General features: G+C 48.6%; 1 protein-coding gene across 4 annotated transcripts in view; it reads right to left on the reverse strand.

Moving 5' to 3' along the window:
* LOC135909338 (ubiquitin carboxyl-terminal hydrolase 11-like) overlaps positions 1–25,344 on the reverse strand; it is a 227,289-nt gene that overhangs the window by 111,660 nt on the left and 90,285 nt on the right. For all 4 annotated transcript variants that reach the window (XM_065441279.2, XM_065441275.2, XM_065441277.1 and 1 more), the window contains exons 7-10: positions 20,325–20,498; positions 11,260–11,353; positions 10,646–10,824; positions 3,774–4,031 (exon numbers count right to left, since the gene is read on the reverse strand). In XM_065441279.2, coding sequence (XP_065297351.1) covers positions 3,774–4,031; positions 10,646–10,824; positions 11,260–11,353; positions 20,325–20,498 — 705 coding nt within the window. The remainder of the gene's footprint in view (positions 1–3,773; positions 4,032–10,645; positions 10,825–11,259; positions 11,354–20,324; positions 20,499–25,344) is intronic.

Consider the following 25,344-nt stretch of genomic DNA (forward strand, 5'->3'; position numbering starts at 1 on the left):
GTTTCCGTGGGACCAACATGCTCGAGAAGCCCTGCCTTAAAGGACCCCTGAAACGGTTCGGACAAATTTTGTAGATGCGTAGGGCACAGCTAAAATTAATCATTCACATTGCAAATTGTGTGAGGCATCTCATATCAAGAGAGCTATGGACGATTACAAGTAACCCTCATCCATAGCCATGCATTTTCTCAACTCGTTCGCCGATTGATCAGGGCTAAGCTCCGCCTTCACTGGCTCTGCGTCACGATGGCCTATCGTGTCGTCCACTTCAACTTTTCTAAGAGCAAACGCGCAAAGCCTCTCCAAACTCTCCACCAGCTGCTTGGCAGTCGACCCCAAGCGAGAGCTATCGAAGCAACGTGCGTTGCGAGCATTCTGTCACAGCGCCGAACGTGTCTGGTATCCTGGGAACCACAGGCGAGCTGGGCGTTTCGACGGATGGCTGGAGGCATGAACTCAAGCTGATGAAGGAACTTTAGCATAGACGAGTTGAAAAAATTGTCCATGACGCACCCAAGTCAGCCAATCGGAAAGCTCGACCTACTAACGTCATTGGGGCAAGTGACAAAATGGGTAGGGGCGGCTTAAAGTTCAGCCGAGCGATGTGCTGTGATCGGCCGCGATGTACATTTTTTAAAACCTGTGGGGATGCACGACTCTCGTGCGTCCCCTGATGTTTTTCCCGCATAGCGCGTCTCCTGTATTCCGGCTTCGCCGCGTGGCCTGCATGATGCCCGCGGTGGTGGATGTGGTTGGGGCGCAGTGCGAGAGATGGCGCGAGTGTTGCGCTGCTAACGCCGCCTCACGGCAGGGTTACTTGGGGGCGCAGGAGAGAACAGGCTGGCTCCTTCCCGGCGGGTCGGGGAACAGCGGGGACGTCCCGCGTGCGCGCCGACCCATGCTTCTACAAGACCGCTTCGCGTGGCCGCCTTCGAACGCGCCACCATTCGCATGACCGTACACACGAACGACCAGGCGTTGGGATCCAGCATGGGGCGAACATATTCGCTCGCTATCCGGTCGCGGTGAGTCGGACTTCCTAGATTTGTCACGCACCCATCGGCATGTTTTGTGGATAGCAACTCGGCTAGCAGGCATTGATCTATGAAAGGTGCAATAAATGCCCTTGTGACTGGTTGCACTACTGTGTTATCATTCCTTTGTCCCGAGAGCACGGAGGAGACCCCACAAACCTTATAATAAATTACACGCTTTATGTGGAGCACTTAGATGCGCCAATTAATGATGAGAAGGACCTACCCTACCGACTCGGTACGTTTGTACAAAATCGTCAAAATCATTTCAGGGTCCCTTTAAGGAAAGTTTATTTTGCACAGTCCACAAGTGACTGGAAAAAGTTTCATGCAGTGCACTGCCAGTTGCATGCATCGCCACAGCAAAAAGTATGTTGCACATATACGCCTTGTCTAGACAACATTTGTCCCAAATTTTTACTACTGTAGCCGACGGTTTGCTATGGCGAGGTCAACCAAATGTAGAATTTGTTGCAAGAATAATATGGGGAGACCAAACTAAGTAAGGGAAATGGCCAATCGTTTACAAAAGTATGTTGTATATGGATACATTGTAAAGGATGTGCACTATATTACGACAGCGCCAAATAAGGAACAAATGCATTTCTTTTCGTATGCACTATCCCATGAGGTCTGGAATGGTTCTATTATAATTACTCAAAGAGAAGAATCATCTCTATTGTGGCCACATTGCCGAAGATATTTTCATGGACTCGTGCCAAAACTGGCACTGTGCCTGGTGTCCGGCAACGTTCGCCACTTTTGTCAGCGCGAGCTTGGAGACATGCAAGGAAAGGGCACACAGTTTTGTTCCAAAATCTTTACTCTCACCATGCCTGCCATGTTCACTCGTCACTTTCAGAAACATGACGCCGCCATGAATAAATTGCACGGCAGGTGTACAAATAAGATAAATTCTTACAATTACAACACCAGACACTGAGACATGCATCACCACAAAACTTTAAAAAAATTAAAAATAAACAGCACGATGCAGATAAGGTTACTGCCAACCTTTCCCATATGCTTGAATTACAGCAGGTTGCAGCACTATGTTTCATGGGTCAGTAGGGAAGTGCACTCAAGGGGGGAGGCTACCCTGAAGACCGAATTTTTTTATTTTTTGAGATATCCAGATAAAACTTTCAGGGTATGTTCACACCACCAAACTATGAGGAACTGCAAAGTTTCATAAAGATATGTTTATTAGTTCCAGAGTTATTGAGGTCTAACTAGGTAATGCATGTGTATGCCTGAGGAAGAGCCTGCAGAAATGCCAGGACATCGTAGGAAGCTGAAATTCACTGTGATGATCCCTTGATAGATATCCCAGGGGGCTAAAAAGCCCTTTTTTTTTTAATTTCCCCTCCAAGAATTTTTAAGACAACTTTGAATTTGATGTAGCCAGTAATGACCACATTCATTAAAAATTAATTGCTTATTATAAATTAACTGCACCAGCTTTCAAAATAAGAAGCCTTACACGCCTTGGCAAAGTCATTCAGGAACAGAATAAAAAAAACGGCATGCAAATCTGAAGAGCGGTTCTTGAGATACCGCCTTCCCCTGCACCACTACTAGCGAAAAAATCAATTCCGAAAAAACAGGCCTTAAAGTTGAACACGTTTTTTTTTTTTTATTAGAAAGCTCCTGCGGAGCTTTTAATTAACTCTCGCGGCTCCAGGCACACTCTGTGTGTCGGATTTTCGACTGGCGACAGTCGAAAGCACAGTTCCGCTGCTGAATAGCGTCTACGCAGTCGGCACTCGCTGCGGAAGATCAGAAGTTCGATGCTTGTACAAGACGCATATCGCGCTCCCGTGCACCGAACATCTGCACTGTCTTGGGCTTTGCCGGCATCGCGTGCAGCGAAGAACTAGCGAAAAAAAAAAAAAAAAAAAGCTGAGCAAATAATATAAAAGATAGCGCAAGGCGATGAGCAGCTCGCAAGCTCATGCTGAGGCGGACGAAGCAAAGGGCTACAACGACGCGAGCGCGGCATCAAAGGGAGCACCCGCCGCCGCCCGCGCAGCAGCTAATGGCAGGCGCACTTTGGCCCGCGGGATTTGAACGCGCTGCTCCGGCCAATCAGCGCTCCGCATCACATTGCGGGAAAACACTAATAGCGCCTCAACCACGCCGACGATGCCATTTTGCAAGGCGGCAAAATAGAGACAAAGAATCCACGGTCAAAACGACATCAAGATGGTGCGGGCAGGCCGCATGGGCCGGGAACGGCGCGCGCGCGAAGGTTGACTTCATTTCGGCATTTGCAAGTGTCTTGTGGGCCACGGTGGCCTCAAAAGTAGCGTTTTTTTGTTACTTTACGGTTGAATTAGGTGCTGATAATTACAGAACAGGTAGTTTATGAGACATACAACCCAAAAATATCGTTTTTCAAAAATCTACTTTTTCGCGATTTTTCGGTTTTCAAGGGCCACATCCCCCCTTAAAGGAATACAGCACAGGTTTTCATATTTTTTTTACTTTATAGTTCAAACACATGACGGTCAGGTTTGGTGTGTTGAAACAACATCTCGGTGTTATAATGTTTGGCGCAGCTGCAATGGCAGCACGAGACATGTCTTTAGGTTGACTATTTTAAAAAATCACTTTACGTTAATGCAAATGAGACCCTTCTCTTACACCTTTGCATCCTGCTGTTTCTTTTCTCAACAGTACCGGTAGGCACTGTGCCCATCCCCACCTTGCCTGGCCCTATTGCAACGAGCCACCTACCTCGAGGCAGTTGCGGCACAGGAGGCATCTGCAGGAGGGGTGCATGTGCAGGTGATCATCGGCCATGTCCTCGAGGCAGATAGCACAGGAGTGCCACGCCCTCGCAGAAGCGACCGGTGGAAGGCAATCTTCCTCCTCTTTCTTGGTACCCTCCTTCTCTTCCTTCCCCTCCTTTTCCTCCTCGTCCCACGGTCCGAGCGCAAAGGCAAATACTTCTCGGTCACCTTCCCCGATACACCGCACAGCCATGTCCTCGTCCTGGGTGGTGGCACAGCACATTTCTCCGATCATACGTCGGCACGATCACTCCACACTCGCTTCACAGGCACAAGGTAGAGCATCAGTTAGCAACGAACAGTGCATGTTGAATGGGAGTGAGTGCCGCTTAACGTGAGCACAAACAATTGTCAGTGATGGTGATTTTGGTTCAACATAAGTAGAGCATGAGCAGGTGCTGATGAGCTTTGTAGATGGTGTGGCCCTGCTGCTACCCACTATGCCAAAGCGTTCACCGAGCCCAATGTTGAAATATAAAAATCAACAGAACTAGCTGTTCTAGATGTTCTGTACAACAGAACAGCTAGAACAGCCCATGCTTTGTTTGCCTTCAGCATACCACCGGCATGCGGCATGCAGGCTGCTCTTATAGTTGACCCGGAGGGTCAGTGTATACATTTGCGCAGTGCTTATCTCCTCAGCTTTGTGGCTGTAGCCGATACACAGGCATGAATTAAAACCCTGTAGTATTAATGGGAGCGACTATGAATGCGAGTGAGTGCCAATGAGTGTGATTGCACACGAGTGTAAGCGAGTATGGGCGAGTATCAGTTAATTCTGCTGACCTATGCCTCAGACACTGGGACCGGGCTACACTTCTACACTTGCAATAAAGTGTTAACTTGGGCCATACAGTCCATGGTGCATGAAAAATTACCACCAGTGCAAGACACAGGATATAAGAAGGAGGCAAGAAGGTATCTGTCCTAATCTGTTTTCGGTTAGAAAAACTGTCCTGAAAAAGAGCGTGGTCAAGAGCACGAGAGGCACAAAGCAAAAGAACTTGTCTCATGCGACTGTTCCACTTGTACCAACATCTTTCTTCTGGCATAGTTTTTCCAACATGAAACTTCACTAACTTGCTCCCATAATGAACTTGTCTTAAAGTGCCAAAAAAATGAACATGCCACGATGACAAAGCTACTGAATAAGGTTCAGCAGAAAGCCACATAGGCACATCTTACTGTTGTAGATTGTAGAACGGAGGTCATGCTTTCAGATGATAAGTTCATTCACTCATGGTTTCCATTTCAGTGATTTCTAAAGACATTTGGTGGCTAGTTATGATAAGCATTTATGAACGAAATCCCACAAGAAGCCTGCATGGTATTTTTACGATGAAGCATATTAGCCACCATACTGTGTCAATAAGCGTGGCATGCGATGGCACACAGGATGAATGTGGCAGAGCAAATCACAACAAAGGCCACACTTAGTGCTTGCAACTGCCACCAGGTGGCACCAGAGGTATCATTCCCTGCAACAAGCACTAGACTCAGCATGAGGGGCAATAACAAATAAAATAACTTTTCCATCCTCATCCCAAGGTAGCAAGAAGATGCAACATGAAATGTATACCGGATGTTACCTTTGGCATGTTGTCACCCGGCACTGCATGATGGCATCTAAAGTACAGTAGAACCTTGTTGATACGTTCCCGTTACGTATGTTTTCACGGCTCAACGTTTGCAATTAAGAACACGAAAAATGACCCAATAGAGCTATGCTAATTTTTTTTCTTTACTGGTTCATACATTCCTGAAAAACAATTTTTTAGCACTAACAATTAGTATGTCATCAAACTGCGATCGTATGGCACGTTTCCTGGCCGCTAGATACCGTGTAAACAAGAAAAAGCGCGAGGCATACGTTATCCAGAACAGTGTACACTTGCCTGCCACGACAGCTTCACCGTAATATTCACCCAGCCATCTCACACGAAAACGCCGGTGCGCACACAGTTTTATCGCACGCAGCATTCACAGCTATCACCGCCAATCGTATTATGATAAGCACCTTTGCCTATCTGTTTCACAGTGCGTGGTGTTGTCAGAAGTGTAGCACACACATTTAATAGGCGATAACCTAAACATGCCACCATTCCCTGTTGCAGACTGGGTGGCATGTGAAAAAGAAAAGGTGCGAGGCGCGTGCAATAAAGCACTGTATATAGCTGCCCGTCTTATGTGAAAACAGTGGCGCGCAGTTTCTTATTCCGGTACCAGCAAATCTCCGCCTGAGTCGTTGCAATCCGCAATCACAGCTACTGCCGCCAAACCTATTGCGATAAGCATCTTCACCTATCTGTCTTACAGAGTGTGGTGCATAGTACCATTGGTATGCCATACTGCACATACTGCATGTCGACATCATGTTTCGCTTCGGCAGCAACCAGCATCGCCCACCAGCTCAATATTGTTTCAGTTTCCCATCGCCCTCTTAAAACACCACGCAACTGGAAAACAACAACACGCATCTTGGGCCTCCGGAGCACCAACATCTCGACTCACGTCGGCGTCTCACGCCGCAACGATTTGCGTGACACATCTTATGTAGATGTTAACAATATTTGAGTCTGTCGAATTTTTTTAGTTAGTTCGGATCATACCTTTTCCCAGTTAGTAAGTTTTTTTTCTCGCGGCTACAGTAAAACCTCGTTAAACCGTACCCACTTAAAGGGACACTAAAGGTTACCAGAAAGTCAAGTTAAAGTGGTAGAGCAATGTTCTAGAACGTCTAAGGCGTCAATATAATCGCGAACAGAGCTTTAGTAACCGAGAAATTGAGGTAAATGCATGACACGACTTGAGACCCCCCAGCGACATTCCGGTACTAAACCGATGACGAAAGGTCTCCCCGTAATTTGTGTTACTAATACTCAACTACTCGTATTTAAAATATCATTTCATTCGATTATAAGACGGAAGAAAATGCTACTTGTCTACGTCTACTCGATTCTAACAAAAACTAAGATTTTGACGTTACCCTTCAGTAGTATGGGTGGTCGAAAGGTTTCGTTTTCGCTCGACTCTGCGCGCACGACTCTGCGCCGCGCACGCTTTGGAGTTTCAGTACTTTCGTTATCGCGTCGTGCTGTGAGGGTTCTGCTGGCTCGCGAAACTTTCATTTGGAACAAGCAGCGAGAATGCCAAGTCCATGTGATGTCGTGGGAAGCCCTCGTTGCTTTCCCGCTCCGGAGAGCCGGTGTCGAGGCCGCCGTCGTAGTACGCAACGACGCCGGCAGTGCGAGCCCTCAGCAGCAGGTCGCGCTCGTCGGTGCTCAAATCGCTGAAGTTGAGCCCACCATCGCGAGCCAATCTGTCGGTGTCAGGGTCCATTGCGACGAGCGTCGAAGTTTGCGTCATAGAATGAAGTACCAGCTTATGGGCGTTTTGCGCTGGAGCTTGAGGTATAGTAGCGGCGCCTGGTGGCGGTGCGGGAAACGACATCTGGGTCAGCTGTGGCGAAGCACGTTTCTAGGCAGAGTTTTGCGTCGATTCGCACTTTTTTATGCCCTGTTGCGAGTGCGGAAAGGCTTGTCACTTCTCACAGACCACGCCGACCACGCTGCGAGCTCGCCGCAGCCTATAGTTTAACGAAAACGGACTTTCCATGTGCCGTGGGACGTAATGTGGGACGTAATCAGTTTCTCCTTCCGCTAGCCACCATACTCCCGCTTTAGCTCTGCTGTCGGCTCTGTCTTGGCTCTGTTTCTGGCCGCGCGTTTGCGTTTTGCGCAGAAAAGCCGTAGCGCCGTCTGCGGACGCCGTTCTACTCACTGATGGCGCAACGTCACTATGAGACCATGATGTCAGTTCTCCTCGATCGGAGGGCGGGCGATTTGAACTGCGCTAGAGGTACGCGGACGCTTCAGAACGCATTTTCTCTTAAAATAAGTCTCTCCTTGCCACGAAACAAGCGTTTCGAGGTTTCTGTGATGGTATTTCAACAGTCCACGTTGACTTAATAGTAAGCTTTAGTGTCCCTTTAAGGGGGGACGCGGGCCTTCAAACGGCAAAAAATCACAAAAAAGTCGATTTTCGGAAAAGTGCATTTTCGCTCAGTTTATACATTCAAGAATCCCTCCGCGAAATCTAGAAGCTAAATTTAATCGGAAAATAATAAAAAATCACGCTCAAAGGGGCCAGGGTGAATGCGAAATCAGCAAAATTTGGTCAAAAATGTTCAAACTTCGCGTCGTCACCATTTGCGAACGCGGTGGCCGATGGCCGCCATCTTGCGCTTGTTTTGAAGCTGTTTTCTTTGTGCGCATTTTGCACCAGTTCAAAATGGCGTCGGTGAAGGGAAACCGACGCTATCGCGTCATTTCTGGAGGATGCGTCCGTGCCGCCGATTGGCCAAAGCGCGCACACCCCCGCGCGCCTCGCTCCTATTGGTCCGGTGCTCGTCGGCGCGCGCTCGACCGCTCTCGCGTCTCGCTACGTTTGTTTATCTCTGGTTTCATCGCGCTGCTGTCTACGTTTGTTCAGCCGCTTGCTTCGCGACGTTTGATAAGATGCTTATTTCGCTGCCCGTATGGCTGGAAAAGATTGTCGTCTCAAGGCTACTACGCGTCAAGTGGCTGTGCAATGCGCGACGTAAGGCGGCTAGGCCTGTCATACTCGCGGAGTTGCCGGTTGCTGGTCTGCCTGGACATTCTACCAGATCGAGTTCCGAGCTGCAAACTGGCGCGTCTAGCGTCAACACTTCGTCCGCCCACGCCACGCGTGTTGGCACAGATCGTGCAGGCACCGTTTCCTTCACGACTGAAGAAAGTAGCGAGCGCGCAGCGAGCGCCGGAAAACGTTTGGAGCGCCGGACCTTCGAAGTACTAACTCCAGCAAGAAGCGAGAAGCCTCTTTGAGTGCAAGGAAGCTGGCCAAAATGCGGCAAAAAGATAGGATGTATCCAGATTATGCCCCTGGTGAATTTCCTTGAGATTTTATTGGTATGTTCTCAATAAAGATGGTGCAGAATGTTTTTCCTTGATTTCTCAAAACAACAATTCCGACAGACTTCCAATTTTGGAGGTAAAATAGCTTCTGTCCTATTTCAGCTATCAACATAATTGTTTTTTTTGCCAGAAAGATAAATGTATGCAGTAAGCAATATGCACCTTTTCAAAGCAGCACTCTTCTCAAAAAGCTTTTGAAATGGGTCACATGCTTGACATGTCAAGATGGCAGTTTTTTCTCACAACTTTGATGAGCTCTAACTCTTGCTCAGATTAGCCTAGAACATTGAATAATACCTTATGGCACTCCCTGAACGTCCTAGACAGTCTTTATACTCAAATTACTGTGTTAGGGTTTTCTGTTTAGATGCTAATTTTCCTCCAAACAACGGACTCAGCTTATGCAATGCTATTAGAGTATATCAGAAACTACTTAACCTGTGGCAAAATTAATTACATTTTTAGAATCTGCATATTAAAATACACAATGTGTGAAAATTTCGTTCAGATCTGTCCACAAATAAAAAAGTTGTATTTCAAGTGTAGCCTCCCCCCTTAAACAGTAGTTTCGTTTTAGAAGTAGTAAAATCAAATCCCCGACTCAGTGGCCATTGAACATAATGTGTTTTGTATCCGCGTAAACCGTACCAGCTTATTGCGTACGCATCGGTTAAAACGTAGCGTTTCAACTTTTCGTCGATCAAACACGGCGGTGCGTCGTCTGCATCGGGCGGCCCGGCAGAACAACAAGCCTCAGAGATCGGAACAACGGCCTCCAAGCGCCCTGTGCGTTTGCATGTGAAGCCACATCAACATCAACATCATTTCGACGCCATGCCAGAGAGTTATGGCGTCGTGCAAGCGAGGACGCGCGTCGTTCCAAAGCTCGGATAAAAAAGACGCCGGGTGCTCAGCATAGAAGAAATATTAGACATTGTCCGTGCTATCGAATGTGACACGAAGAAGTCGGCGCTGGCAAGCGACAGGGATCTGCTGTCGACTACGGTGTGTGGCATTTGGAATGCGAAGAATTTGCTTGGCAGCGCTGCTGCGACCGCGAAGACATGTCTGCTACGAGGTTTGACTTTTCGCCATCGTTGCCTCTGTTGTTGCCGAAGAGCCGACTAGCGACAGTGGCATAAGCTGCACGTTACGTCAGCCTCATGAATGCAATCGTCGCGACGAGAACAGAGACGCGATAACGTAACTTTATCCCAAACGAAAAGTATTCCACACTCCGGCACCCGGCAATGAAAAAGGCGCCCCCGGGACTTCTGCAGCACTACTGCGCGCGTGCACGGAGAATACATAACACCAACGAAGAATTTGCCATGCGAATGTTTGCCTAGAAGAGGGGGTTGGCTGAAAAGCTGGCACGCAGCTTCAGCAAGTTTGAAGCCGCTGTCGTCATGCTACGCCGCCGCGGCATCAAATGAAAATAACACTTTTGTCGTAGCGCAAAGTGAATAAATACTGCATGTTTTTTCCTTTTTCATCACACTCTCTCTGAGTTCCGTTTTCGACAGGTGAGTGGGCGATCTCATGCTATTTCAGTTAAACAGTACTAGTGTTTAGTACGTACCTCTTCCGAGTGTCGGCCAACTACGGTTTAACGAGGTTTCACTGTATTTCTAAAACGAATGAACGACGTTCTACTGCATTCAATTTTATAAACCACACATTATGGCTGCAGTACTGAATGTGCTAATGAATGACACAGTAGCAGGACCAGGCCCATGCTACTGCTGCGACTACTACTACAAGGGCATTTTGCTCTCCAAATGTTTCTAAGCTGGCTGAATGTATTCAGCACAACTACCTGGTGGTGCTTGTGAGCAACTACATGGTGTGGGCAACCCACCAGGATGCGCTGCACCATCTGGCCGTTGTGTGCCAGCTCAGCAAGGGCCATGCCATGCGGGGGCGGCTCCTCCAGCTGGGACGTCAGGACCTCCACCACGCAGCGCACCTTCTCGTGCTTGGGCACCCGCACCCGGTGGGGTACCGGATCACCCCCACCCAGGGGCACGTATGTCACCTCTGCAGGCATAAGTCTGCAGGTCACTTTCAACTACATAGGCGCACACAAAGTACTAAATCTTGCCACTGCTCCTAATAACAGCCAAACTGTGTGCTTCGACTAATGGACTCTTTAGCCTGTGCTTACTAATTACCATAGTTACTATTGTACCTTACAGCTTTCCACTGCATGATGCCTTCACAAGTGCTCAAGGTAAGCAATATTTTTAAGCTAGTAGACAAACATCCCTTTTCTGTCAACCTTTCAAGCTTTCTCTGGTCTATGTTTTGATAAAGGAAGATTAAGCCTCTATGCCAGTTGCTTGTGGAGTTCCAAACTAGCCAACAAGCAAACTACACACTCAGCGTACCCCACACCCAATGTGTATGTGCCAATGCAGTCACACTAAACATATGTGCAATGAATTTCCGAAAATTGCAAAGGGAGGTCCTTACCGATCTGCCTCTCCATAGCATGAGGCAGAGGAAGGGGAAGGTACATAAACGGCTCGTAGGTCACCGACACGTGGCCACACTCGGAGCACACCACCTGCAACACAGCAGAACAGAGAACACAGCTGTACTCACAAATGCCTTGGAAAACAACACCTGGCATAACATAAGGTGTTGGGAAGCTGCACAAGTGTGCCAACATGTCCCACCAGAATTTTTACTTTCCAAACACCAACTGGGTTTTCACTGTTCCTAGTGAAGGAACACTGAAGTGAATAGTGAAGGTAAGGATACACACGTGTGGCTCTTCCCTTCACAACAACAGGTGGGCCTTCATGAAGCATCCACTGCACAGCATGAGCACAATGCGAACATTTCTGCCCTCACATGCACTGAACTCCTTATCGGCGCATCATCCTTGGTTCTAACTTGGTCTTCACGACTGTTGATGCCACTTCCCCACAGGTTCCATATTGGCACGTGTACTTCTTTTTCAGGCGACCCCTTTTTACCGCCTAACAAATGTTATTGCACAGTGCAGGACGCACCTGCCTGTATCGGAAGTTTCTCTAATGTTATCGATGGTTCTATCCACTCTCTGTTGTCACCGAACCTTGTGTCATCTGATTTCGTGTATGAGCAACGTGAATGGAATGATGCTACGTGGAATACCAGCCCGGCGACCGTGTTTCGGTTTGGACCACGATACGCTGAGGAGGACTCAGTGAGAAACTAATACGTCACTATTTCGGGCCCTACAAGATTATCCGGCGCATTGGTGCACTCGACTATGAGGTTGTACCAAAGCATTTTGCTATCACAGCAGCGCCACTCATGACCTGAAATACTACATGTTGTACGGCTTAAGCCATTCTACCAGCGCTAACAAAGTTTTGGAATTTGCATAGCTCAACTTTGGACTTCCTTTTTCGACTTTCCCACTGCTGCTGCTGCTGCTGCTGCTGTGGCTACTGCTGTCAAGCAAACTGTGTCGGAGAGGGGAGGGGGTGGTTCAGAGCATGTGTGTTCATGACAGGGGCGATTCAGAGAGGAAAGGCAACACTAGAGACTCATTTTCACCTCTTCGCATCGAATGTGCACAATGCCCTCTGGAGCTCCCTGGCTGTTGCCACATTAGCCTCTTGACAGCTGTAATTATCCGTGACTCCACTCAGAAGCATTGCACAAGCTGCAGCGCTTCCCTTTCTACTAACGTGCGAGTCCAGAGGGGACGTAGGTAGAACTGTAGGAAGGAGGAAGAAGAAGCAACTCCCTTACAAGGGAGGGAGGGAGGGGTGACGTGAGAAGGCAAGCAAACCCTATTACTATACGATGGCGGTTGCGGGCAAACTGGATAAGCTTAAGTTCAAGGTGCGGAACAATACATTGGTGCTATTTCTCAAAATAAGCACTATGATATAGGTCAAGCAGACAAACTACACAGGGCATGCAGAAGCAGAGCTGCATTAATTAAAGTGCACTGCAGGGTCCAGGCGACACTACGGAAGCAATCGACTGTCAAATCAACACTTCTGTGCCCGCACAGTATGGCACTGCGATGCCATACTGCGGCTATGGAATTGCTAGAGGTAGTACATTTGATCCCGACTGCAGCAGCCGCATTTCGACGGAGACGAAAAAAAACCCGCACAAGCCTTTAGATTTTGGGAGCTATTAAAGAGCATCACGGTGTCAAAATTAATCCGGAGTTCACCACTACAGCATGCCTCATAATTATATCATATTTCATAACCTCTCAGAGGTTATGAAATATAGCACACAACAACGCCTCAACCAAACACCTCTCCCTGCACGTTCTGTGTACTACGTAGAGAGCAGCTGGGCTTGGGCAGGCCAATGTCTGGTACTTTCGGTCTCGGGCCAGGCCCAGGCCTGAAGACTGAACCATGCAGTGCCCGAATCTGAATACCACTCATCAAAGGAAAGCCTGTCAAAGAGATCACAAGTGAAATTTTAAGCACTTCCCGCATTGTTTTGTGAACTTTTGCAACTAAGATTCTCACAGAATGTCGAGCCAAGAGCATCCAGAACAATCAAACAGCATTGAATTACCACTGTTTTTGCGGAGAGGCTTTGTTCCCATTACCTGACACGCCTAGAACAACAGAAGGATGATTCAGTAAGGATTCGTAGTTATAAAAAGAGAGGCATAGAAAACACGAGTACCGAATTTCGGGCTAGCTGGTCTGATACAGTCAAACCCGTTTAAAACAAATGCGATAGTTCCGTGAAAAGCAGTATACAGGTCGTGCCACATACCTTGAGCCAAAGTTTTAAAAATGAAAGGCACTCCGGACGCGAGTTGAACCGAATGCATAATGTTGGTACTGGCCTATAGTTACTTAGGCTATTTTTTATTTTCCCCTTAACTAATGGATTAGTTATGTTTAATTAATCAACTTTTTAAGTATTGGCTGAAGACCCCAAGTGTGATACGCCAAGTTTTAAAGCACCTTGAAAAACCTCTCAAATTGTTTCCAACCCCATACATCTCACGTGGTCCTTCCTTCCGCATTCCAAAAAAGGCCCACGGAATATGAAACAAATACCACGTGCCAGGGCGATTGCGCACTGTTATTGTGCTGCTCTAAAGCGTGCGATGGATGAACAAGGTCGGCTGCAACGAGACTCGCCCGCGACAGGGCGTTATGTCTGGTGTAGATAGGTATCTGGGCACGGGGCTTTTATTTCATGACGGCGCAAATGTGTGCTGCTGGCCAAGCGGTGCCGAAGTGATAAAGCGTCCAAGGAGACGAAAGAGAACAAGAACATAGCCTTATTTTTTGATGCTTAAAATGGGCAAGCGCTGGCAGCCTGCTGATGGAGTGTGACGGGGTTGGGTGGGGAGGGCTTGGGTGGGGTTGGGTGGGGAGTAAGGGCTTGAATGATATTCCAGTGACCTTCAATCCAAAAAGCGCCCTTTGATTATAATGCATGTTCGAAGAGGTCCCCATCTGCTGCAATGCACATTTGCCATCTCACAGGCACATTTCCCGAGGCGATCTTGATCATGGTATCAGAGATAGAGTTGCAGACTTGTCTTATTTTTTCTTATAGGTGCTCTGATGTTACGGTTGGTGTCCGGTATACTTGATCCTTGACGTAGCCCCAGAGAAAGAAATCTAGGGGAGTTAAACTTGGCGACCGTGCCGGCCAAGCAATGAGCCCATGCCGTCCAATCCACTGCTGCGGGAATACTTCACGCAGCCATTTGCAAGCTCTGCTGCTGCCATGCACGGGAGCACCATCATGCTGATACCAAATATCCTTGATCCTAGCCAATGGAACATCGCAAAGAAACTCCTCAAGCGCCCCATCAAGGATGTCGTTGACGTATCTTTCTCTTGTAAGTGTGTTATCAAAAAACACGGAGCCAATGATTGTGCCACCTAAATTCCATGCCAAACAATAAGCGACCATTGGTACAGTCGCCGACCGATTTTCCGGACTCCAAAAATTTGGACATGTCCAATTATTCGGTCAGCTTCGCGGCACCGCCATTCTCCCCATAGACCATAATGTATAACAACTGCCGAAAGTTCGGACACCTTGCAACCTCTCGTCTGATTTTTCGGACACTCCTTGAGCCAACTCGGTCGAGAGCACGATGCACCGACTCTGACCGGTGCATGGTTCGATTTGCTGAACGCCATTTTTGTTTTGAACGAAGCTTCCTTGCTGCCCCACGAAGTGGTGCTACTGGAAATCCCCGCTCATCATCATTGTTTCTGCCTGGTTCGATAGAGCGGCTCTGCAGCAGTTCCGGTTTCAGCTTAGTAAGCCATGTCAAGACAATCCAGCAGCTTATTTGTTTCTTCGCGCACGACGCTGCGAGCAGGCCACGTTTTTTCGTTTGTGTGACTGGTGTCGGCACGGTGGTGTTTGCTTTGTGTGCTGTGTCGAGGTTTCGGTGATCCAACGCAGCATACGGAAACATCGCGTCAAGTCTCTAATGGCGCCGACAGTGCCCGCGCAGACTGCGCTGGGGTATGCTGGCATGCGGGTGCCGGGAGGCTAGTATTTGTCGCCTTCCGATGTGCATGCTGCTGACGCCGAAAATGTTTTGCCGAGACCTGTGCAGTGGTTCCGGACACCATCTCACTTGACAGTTTCACAGGTGCTCACACTGCTGTACTGACATGCGCAGAACTAGATGACGGCGAGATCATTCGTCAGGTTTCTGCTGCACCGCCGGACGATGACTCTTGAGTCGGAAGATGACGCACCATGTGCTACGCTGCCGTCGCATGCGGAGCGTGTACAAGCAGTGACTGTGCTTTCAGCCGCCTATAGTGACCGTACGACCCTCTCCGAGATTCAGGCATATCTGATTGCGCGTAAACGGAACAGCATGCAACAGCGCATTCACGATTTCTTCCAGCCTACTGCCGAGCCCGAATAAGTGCGTGGAAGTAAAGGATTTCATTTTTTTTTTAATCTGCTTTTTCGGACACCTGTTTATTCGGACATTTCCGCCGTCCCCGTGAGGTCCGAATAAACGGTCGGCAACTGCATTGGTGATGTGTCTTCAAAACCCAGTGAGGTTTTTCATCACTCCAATGAGCATTGTGGATGTTCACTCGGGCATCACGTGAGAAGGTAGCTTGATCGGTCCACAGTATTTTGTTGACAAAGCCTGGGTCCTCTTCTGTCTTGACTATAATCCAGTTTCCAAAGTCCTTTCGAGTTTCGAAATTTTGGGGCTCCAACATCTGCTGCAGCTGCACGTGGTACGGATGAAGTTGCCACTTCTTAAGTACTCTCCACACTGAAGACTTTGACACTCCAGCTTCAGCACCCACACTACGAGCACTTGCATGTGGGTCTGAAGAAAACTTTGACAGAATATCTGTCTCCACGTCCTCGCCAAGGATGGAAGATTTATGTCGTTTCTTCGTAAAAGTCCCAGTCTGTCTCAATGTTTCATATGCACGCACAATCGTCATTGAGCTCGGATGCGTACCTGGATGCCAGTGCTGAAATAGCTCAACTGGGTGCCTTCTACGTCCACTTGATGCACCTAGAGCCAAAACCATATTCGCACTTTCCTCATTAGAGTAAGCCATATCTGCTGCTCAACGTTGGTCACAGCCAAATAGCGTTGCTGTGGAGAACACGCAGGGATACGGGCGCCTGAGGAGCACTGGATATATTGCAGTTCGCTGGGACTGGTTCAAACGAGGTACATAAGGTATGATCTACATCCAGTAAACTGTAACAGCCTGCGGGCGCACTATCTCAGGGACTGACGTGCTGGTCACAGTGCACAAGTGCGAAGCCAGACGTGGCCAGCCAATACTGCGACCACGAAGCAATGCGCACGTGCGGGGTGTGAGATCAAAAAAGAATGTCTGGTAGACAGTAAGTGTGAGAAGGAGAGCAGATGGGGCCAGTGCGAAAAGAGCCATCGTCTGAAGAAGACATGCATAATCTTCCTTGAATATAGCCAAGGTTTTTCTTTACCATTAATTAGTTTTGTCCCCGTGTGATTTATCCACTGTTATTCGAGCCCTAAGGTTTAAAGTTGTAGCATCATCATTCAATTCGAAAACTACTACAAAGTCGTTTGTGTACAAAGGCAAAATTGTAGCAGCCGTCACCGCCTTCCACCCTTCCCACGCACTTCGCCCTTTCCTTCTTTCAAGCAGAATCAAAATTCTGCTTTCATCTTTCCTTTTTCATGGCTTTAGGCGCTTTATCGCTTCAGCAATACTCGGCCAGCAGCACGCACTTGTGCCATCATGCGATAAGAGCCGCATGCCCAGATACCTGCACCAGGGACAACGCCCTGTCGTCGGCCAGTCTTGCTGCAGCCGACCTTGTTCATCCATCGCACGCTTTAGAGCAGCACAATAACAATGTGCAATTGCCCCGTCATATGATATTTTTTTTCATATTCCACGAGCTTTCTACGAGCTTTCTACCATTCCTTAGTCTTCCGTGGGAATGGCGTCGACATGAGGTTCCCAGATTGCCATGTGATTGCGCCACATGCAGGGGCGACTGCGCAGCATTGGAAGCAGAGTCCGGCTGAATGGTGCAATGTCATGGGAGGAATTTCGCGAATAAATCCACTATTATGATTGGCCGAGACACAGTCGATAGATTAGGGAATCTGTTGACTGTGTCTCAGCCAAACTTTTGTTTTCATGCAGTGAAACAGTTCCCATGTCCCTCCCACCCCCATGTTAAGAACGCCTCAGCACTACAAACTAATATTCCGAAATCTGGGGATTCTTGGATTTCCGTGTGTCCTTCACGGCAGCGGAAAAAGTACGCTAGCAGACGACAAGGCGCAAAGAGCTGACGCTGTGGTGCACAGGTTTGCAAAACCTGAGATGATGCTCAGTAAAAAAGAAACTTTTTGTTTTTTGTTTTGTCTATTCCGGAGGCGCCGACGCATCGGGTTTTGCCAATGCATGCTCCGCCCAGGCAAGTGTCACCTAGCAATGGAGGCGCGTCTTTTCCTTCATTCGCCCTTCTTTCTGTGCACGCCTGTTTCTGCGGCCATACTAGCTACACGTGCAGAGAAATGTAAGCTCTGTACTCGCAGGGACGCCACACAGTCGCACTTTGCACTTTCCCGATGGTGTCGTTTACACACACTTGCGCTTTGGAATAGCTCAGGTGTCTGCCTTGAGTGAGACAGTTCAGGTGCACACGGCAAGGAATGTGAAAAACAAGCAAAGAAGCATTGCACTTTGGAGGTGAGATGAGCTTCCTTTTTGTCAGTAGTTTTCTCTGAGTCAGTGCCTGCTTTGTGGGTGGACTGGTTAATTTGGGGGCTTTCACTATACAGTCACCGACCGATTTTCCGGACTCCAAAAATTCGGACATGCCCGATTATTCGGTCAGCTTCGCGGCACCGCCATTCTCCCCATAGACCATAATGTATAACAACTGCCGAAAGTTCGGACACCTTGCAACCTCTCGTCTGATTTTTCGGACTCTCCTTGAGCCAATTCGGTCGAGAGCACCGTGCACCGACTCTGACCGGTGCACGGTTCGACTTGCTGAACGCCATTTTTGTTTTGAACGAAGCTTCCTTGCTGCCCCACGAAGTGGCGCTACTGGAAATCCCCGCTCATCATCATCGTTTCCTGGTTCGATAGAGTGGCTCTGCAGCAGTTCCGGTTTCAGTTTAGTAAGCCATGTCAAGACAATCCAGCAGCTGATTTGTTTCTTCGCGCACGACGCTGCGAGCTGGCCGCATTTTTTCGTTTGTGTGACTGGTGCCTGCACGGCGGTGTTTGCTTTGTCTGCTGTGTCGAGGTTTCGGTGATCCAACGCGGCATACGGAAACATCGCGTCAAGTATCTAATGGCGCCGACAGTGCCCGCGCAGACTGCGCTGCGGAATGCCGGCAAGCGGGTGCCGGGAGGCCTTCGCCTTCCGATGTGCTCCCTACCGACGCGGAAAATGTTCTGCCGAGACTTGCGCAGTGGTTGCATTGCGATTTCGGACACCGTCTCATTGACAGTTTCACAGGTGGTGACACTGCTGTACTGACATGCGCAGAGCTCGACGACGGCGAGATCATTCGTCAGGTTTCTGCTGCACCACCGGACGATGACCGAGTCGGAAGTTGACGCACCACGTACTACGCTGCCATCGCATGCGGATCGTGTACAAGCAGTGACTGTGCTTTCAGCCGCCTATAGTGACCGTACGCCCCTCCCCGAGATTTAGGCTTATCTGATTGCGCGTAAACGGAACAGCGTGCAACGGCGCATTCATGATTTCTTCAAGCCTACTGCCGAGCCCGAATAAGTGCGTGGAAATAAAGGATTTCATTTTTTTTTTTCTTAATCTGCTTTTTCGGACACCTGTTTACTCGGACATTTCCGCAGTCCCCTTGAGGTCCGAATAAACGGTCGGCGACTGTACCACCCTTTTAGAATAACAAATAATTTTCGGCGGTCGCGCGTGATCCGTCATATAGACATTTGACTGTAGTATTGAGGTGTTGTTAACATGACACGGAAACTGAATAATGGTCGTTATTGTGAAACGGTTGGCAGTAATCTGCAGTTCATAGTACTGAAATATTTTTGCACTAAAACTATAAGCAGTCTGCAGAGGATTTCTGAAAATTTTTTTAATGGGGCGTTCACAGTAACAAGGTTTTACTGTGCAAGCCATAAGCATTGTGGAGAGCACATGCACCAATTCTTCACGCATACTCCCATCGGCACAAGTGAACGTTAAGGACGCTTTGAGAGCTGATGGGCAGGCACGAAAAAGATGCACTACGCCTTCTCACGGTTTCCCCGTAGTTCTTGCGATACGCACACCCCTTTTCCCAGACATGCGGGAAAGGAAAATGTATCCAACACGTGAGGAGGTCGTTACCATTGTCAAGATAAAGACATATTCCCTGGAGACACTCTCTCTCTGGAGCCCTGACCTTGGAACTGACCAATGACCTGATGTGAACCTTTGGTATCCCTGCTGCAACCTGTAATGACTTCGCTGTCTATCACGCGCAACAAGGCAAACCTATTTATGACTTTTTTACAAAGTGGACCTTCCCTCTGTAAGTGTTACTTGTTGCTTGCAGCAATAAATGTTGTTACAGCCTTATTCGTCCAAACCTAATGCAGCTGTGGTTACCTGTGCTACGGGTCAGGGAGCACTACGAAAAGACTGTGTGTGTGTGTGGCTAGATCCAGAGCTCGCCTTCAGCCCTAGTCACACACGATATGTACGCCCACAGCGTCTGGTAGAGTTTCTACAGCAAGATGAAGAAACAGGCTATTTGGTTGATGTCCAGCTTAAGAACTTCTTAAAGCACAACGAAAAGATAAGCAATTAGAGGACAACGCACTCTAAAGCTCCCTGTCCTGTTGTTTCTCATGTCTTGTCTTTTCGTTGCGCTTTAATAAGTGCCTTAGCAGTTCTTACAACTTCTAAAGTAGTTGACAGTACTCCGCTTTGAGCACCTATTTGTGGCACCCAGAACACACTACCACTTTGGTGCCCAGAGGATACAGCCTATACTTGTGAGGAAGGAAAGCACCTTGGCTTTTATGCATCAGTGCACTTACCGTGCTCCGGAACTGGCCCTGGAAGGTGTCGACAACCACGGACTGGTTGCGGGCTGTGTACTCGTCCCAGGCCTCCTGGGCACGCCGCTCCTGCTCGTCACTTTTCAGTCCTTCATCCAAGCGGGGACGCTTGGCCAGTGGGGGTGAGCAGCGACCATTCACTAAGATGCCCTCCTGCGCAGAGGCAGATCATAACAAGTGCTTTTTTTAACGACATTCATACATGCTCAAATTTCTCTGTCTGCATCACATTACCACTTCGATCGGTCCCGTCGACCCAGACGAACCTTGTGCTGACAAAGGCACTCCAAGCCAATGTGGCACTATTTTACTAATTGCGGCATCCAGGCGCTGCGTGCACGTTCACCAAATCGGGCCGACTTCGGGCAGCGTTCGCAGAGACAAAGTCCACTTCCGCACTAGCTGGGGCAGCCTGTCCATGCAGTGCTCGGCGCAAGTTGTCACATGTTTGTGTGTGTTCATGTGGCTTCCCATTTCTGTGCTCGGCACCACCTCTTGCGTCTTCCCGAGAGCCAAGTGGTGCGAAGAAACGCGGCTAGCTTCTTCGCTCGTCATGGCGATCTCACAAACACGGTGGTGCTCTTGGCAACTGTATACAGAGATGACGTCACTCTTGTGCAAATCCAGTCTGATCACCACCAAGCATAATATGAGGCAGGGCATTATTCGAGATTTTTTTAAAGCCACTCTATGCTTAATAAATTTCATTTTTTTTACTGAACGAATATCTCTAATTTCAGCCCCCGTGAGGTCCAGAAAATTTGTCGGCGACTGTATTCATATACTTCCCCAACAGGTAAACCATCAATAGAGTAAGCAGTGGCGGTCCAGCCAGTTTAGGATTTGGAGCAATTTTTGGAGCAGGAAAAATGTTCTGCAGCAGTTAAGAAGCAGCCACACCTGCATTTTGGAGCAGTTTTGGAGCAAGAAAATTGGTGCAGTACAGTAAAAGTAAAAAGTAAAATTGGTGTAGTACACTTGGAGTAGTACAGCAGTAATCTGCAGCCATTTGACGAAGCTTGTAATTACTGTGCAATCAGTAAGTGCTGCTCAAGAGTGAAGCGACACAAATCAAATAGTGGCCAATTAAGCTTGCCTTCCCATGGACGGTATTACACATGCACAGTATGCTACAAGCATTGTTATTTGGGTAGGCAAGGAACCTAATCTTGTAAACAATTAAATCAAATTTTGTCGCCTAATAAGAACAAGACAGGTGTAAAATTACAAATGAGCTAGAACAATTTGTTCCGTCAGGCACAAGACAACAAGTGGTGGCAAATGTCTTATGTGCATTCCAAATGACAGACGCGCTTTGATATGCTTTACCACACCAGACAAAATGTGTATTACACCCAAAAACAATGCTACAAGCTCGACAAGAGACTATGCGTCTATGAATGTCGCAAAGATGGTGATGGCGATTGCGAACAACGTTCGTACCATCCCCTACACTTGCTTTCATTGTGAGGCAGTTTGTCAGAAGTCAGCACTTCGACTGTCTCATTCACATCCCGCTGTCCAGTGCTGTTACTCGTTTTCTTCAGCGGCGAATAGTTTTAACGAAAAACACAGCACCGAACAGCAAGAAGCTCAGTAGCGAATGCCGAAGTAGCTACGCCTAGCGTTGCCACTGTGGTGGCTATGGCTGCCAGCGAATCTCAATGCGAGAACACCTGTTCGAGGCAGCGAGATAATCAATATGGTGGTGGTGGTGGCTTCGATCAATGCAGTTTCAGACTGTGGTCATAGCAAAAAGTCCTAAGAACCAGACGGCGAAGTGTTCTTGCATCCAAACTTTCAGAATTTTTTACAAATTGACTCTATGGGCTATCATAGTGGTGCCACAAAGGTGTCCGGATTATCGGCATTTCCGAAGAATTGGTCGTTCACTGTAATTGCATAGCCATACGGAAAACATTGTATTGCCGTGAAAACGCAAAAATACGTAACTTCTGCGCAGTTGGCGCAAATGGCACTGAGTGGGCAGAGGAGCAGGCAAGTCAAATTGTAGCAAACTGGCGCAAATGGTGCATTTGGACCGCCTCTGAGTAAGAGAAAATCACAGGTTGAGTTTTGTTTGTCACACTAACTCTTGCCATACAGGGTCCATTAGCCCTTTGAAGGTTTTTGCCGTACATGTACGTCGGCGGTTTTCTGTCCCGCAAGGTCTTTGCCGTACGGGTACGGTTTCGACCCTCCGTTTGAAATTTCGCGCCATAATGACGATGCACGCTCACTGGGAGGTGCTGCCACCTCTTAGGACTTACAAGAAGCGTTTGAAATTCGTGCTACCTTCTTGGGGAGATAAACATAACTGACTTCTACCTTCAGCGCGTCGTCGCGCAGACTGCGGCAACACCCCTTTTGCGGTTTCGGTTTCGCCGCGTGATCGCAACGGAGGCGCGCGAAACGTAATTTTTCTCTTTGTCGGCACTCTCTTGCAGATGCTGTGGAAGTTGATTTCTATCTTCATTGGCGCTGCTCTTAGCTTGTTTATAATGCCGCTCGCGAGGTATTCTCGCTTTCAGCGGCAACGCGGTTTCGGTTCCGCTGCAACGGTGGCCTGCGAAACGTGATTTTTATCTTTGTCGGCACGCTATCGCAGGGGCGGCGGAAGTTGATTTCTATCTTGATTGGCACTGCTCTTAGCTCGTTTATCACCGCCGCTCATGAGGTATTCTCGCTCTCTGCGGCTGTTCGGGGACTCGTGTTTCAAGGATACCACACTCTGAAATACTATTGAACATTTTGCAGTTCTGAGTGATGCCGACACCAAAATACTGTTCCTAATTTTTTTTTACTATTTATTCCCGACTTTATACATCTTGGACATTCAAGATCCGCAATAAAATAATTTGACCCCCTGGGAAAGTTTTCTTCAAAACAATTCGACCCTCAAAGGGTTAGGCATCGTTGGCCCGCTAACGATGGCTGGAAACGCGCTTTCGAGACCTTCCACGCCACTCACGGACACACTGCACTATCGCATGCGAAGGAGGAGAACTACAGTCGACTCCCGATAATTGGAAGCCACTTAATTGGAATTTTCGGTTAATTAGAAGTGAAGTGCTGGTCCCGTCAGTTTTGCATGTAATCCTATAGAAGAAATCACTCGATAATTCGAAATCCTCATCCAGTAATATTGTTTCATTGGAAGTTAATTTTCAGCCAGGATCCTTGAGGTGACCGTCATTCTTTGGTAGAATGTGTAATTTTTCAAGTGTTGCAACAGTTCCGTGCTCCGCGTTGGTGTCATCGCCACCGCGGCCGCCTGCAACGCCATCCTTCTTGGAGCGGCGCGATTATTCATTGCTATGGCTGCCGTGGCCTCTGCGATCAACTCCGGCGGGAGGCGAAGCGGCTCCCGCCGGAGGCCAAGCGTGGCTGCCACGCGTTGCCGGAGCTGATCGCGGAGGCCACGCGGGTGCCATAGGTGCACGCAGCGCTGCATACTGGCAGTGGCGAGATTGTGAGAGATTAGTCTTGCAGCATGCGCCGCGTACGTCGAGGCGTGTGTTGGTCGAGCGCCTTTGTGCGGGTAGCTCGTAGGCTAGGTTGTTCCACGGGTGATTCAGAATTGACTGTACCTAGACGCGCAGTTTATAGCCATGGCAAACCGTGGCTCTTATCGCACGCTTGACCTGGCAACGAAAGTCGAGGTTTTGAAGGAAGTTGAGAAGGGAGGTGCCACCAAACAAGACATAGCGCGGAAGTACGGGATCAAGCCGAACACGCTCTCATCAAGAACAAGCGCACAATAATGGATGCATTTGAGAACGACAAGTGCAAGACTTCTCGGAAGCGAATGCGCACCGGCACTTACCCAGAGTTGGAGAAGCCTCTGCTGGTTTGGATTAGGGAGGCCAGGAGCAACAAACTTCCTCTCAGCGGAGACATCGTTGCGATGAAAGCCTGAACGCTTGCAGCAATGTTGGGGATCGATGACTTCGTTTCGTCAGATGGATGGCTGACGTGCTTTAAAGATCGCCATGACCTGGTTTTCAAGAGCGTGTGTGGTGAAAAGGCGTCCGTTAACCAGGAAACATGCGCCACGCGGAAGGACGGAAAGCTGCGTGAATATCTCGCCGAATACAGACCGGAAGACATCTTCAATGCAGATGAGACTGCACTCTTCTATCGGCTTCTACCAGAGAAGACCCTGACATTCAAGGACGACGACTGTGCTGGGGGCAAGCATGACTGGCACGGAATGATGTCGGTTACTTGTGATCGGGAAAGCCACAAAGCCGAGATGTTTTAAAGACGTGAAGACGCTGCCTGTGGACTATGAGGCGAACAAAAAAGCGTGGATGACGGCCGAAATCTTCAAGAGCTGGATAAGCAAACTGGACTGCAAGTTTGCTGCTTCGAACCGCAAGGTGTTGTTCCTTGTCGATCACTGCAGTGCTCACGTGAATGTGCCAGCCTTGAGTGCAATACGCCTCGCATTTTTGCCTGTAAACACAACAGCTGTTTTGCAGCCAATGGACCGAGGCATCATCAAGAATGTTAAAGCCCTGTACAGGTGGCACCTCCTCGAGCGCATGATTTTGTGTATGGATAGCTCCACAAAGTACGAGGTGAGCCTGCTTAGTGCCATCCACATGTTGGCGCGAGCATGGGATCGTGTGAAGCAAGAAACAATCGCAAACTGCTTCAGTGCTTGCGGTTTTGTGGCAGCTTCGTCGGAGGATGCCTCTGAAATTTCAGAGGAGGATGCGTCAACAAGCGAGCTTGATGGCACTGATTTTGGTGATGCTCTCGGGGACGTCAATTTTGAAGATTACGTCGCCGTAGACAAGGCGGTCGAAACGCGCAATGCGCTGATGGATAGCGAAATTGTAGAGATTATTCGGCCCCAGGAAGCAACCCAGGAAAGGGACGATGACGTTGAAGGTGAGCCGCAACACGTAAGGCTGCCGATGTAGCTGCGAGTCTTGCTCTCGCAAAGTGCTTCTTTGCCGCTGAAGGTAACGCGGAAGAAGCGTTCCGCCAC

This window comes from Dermacentor albipictus, chromosome 1 (genome assembly GCF_038994185.2).
Source record: "Dermacentor albipictus isolate Rhodes 1998 colony chromosome 1, USDA_Dalb.pri_finalv2, whole genome shotgun sequence".
Taxonomy (NCBI): Eukaryota; Metazoa; Arthropoda; class Arachnida; order Ixodida; family Ixodidae; genus Dermacentor; species Dermacentor albipictus.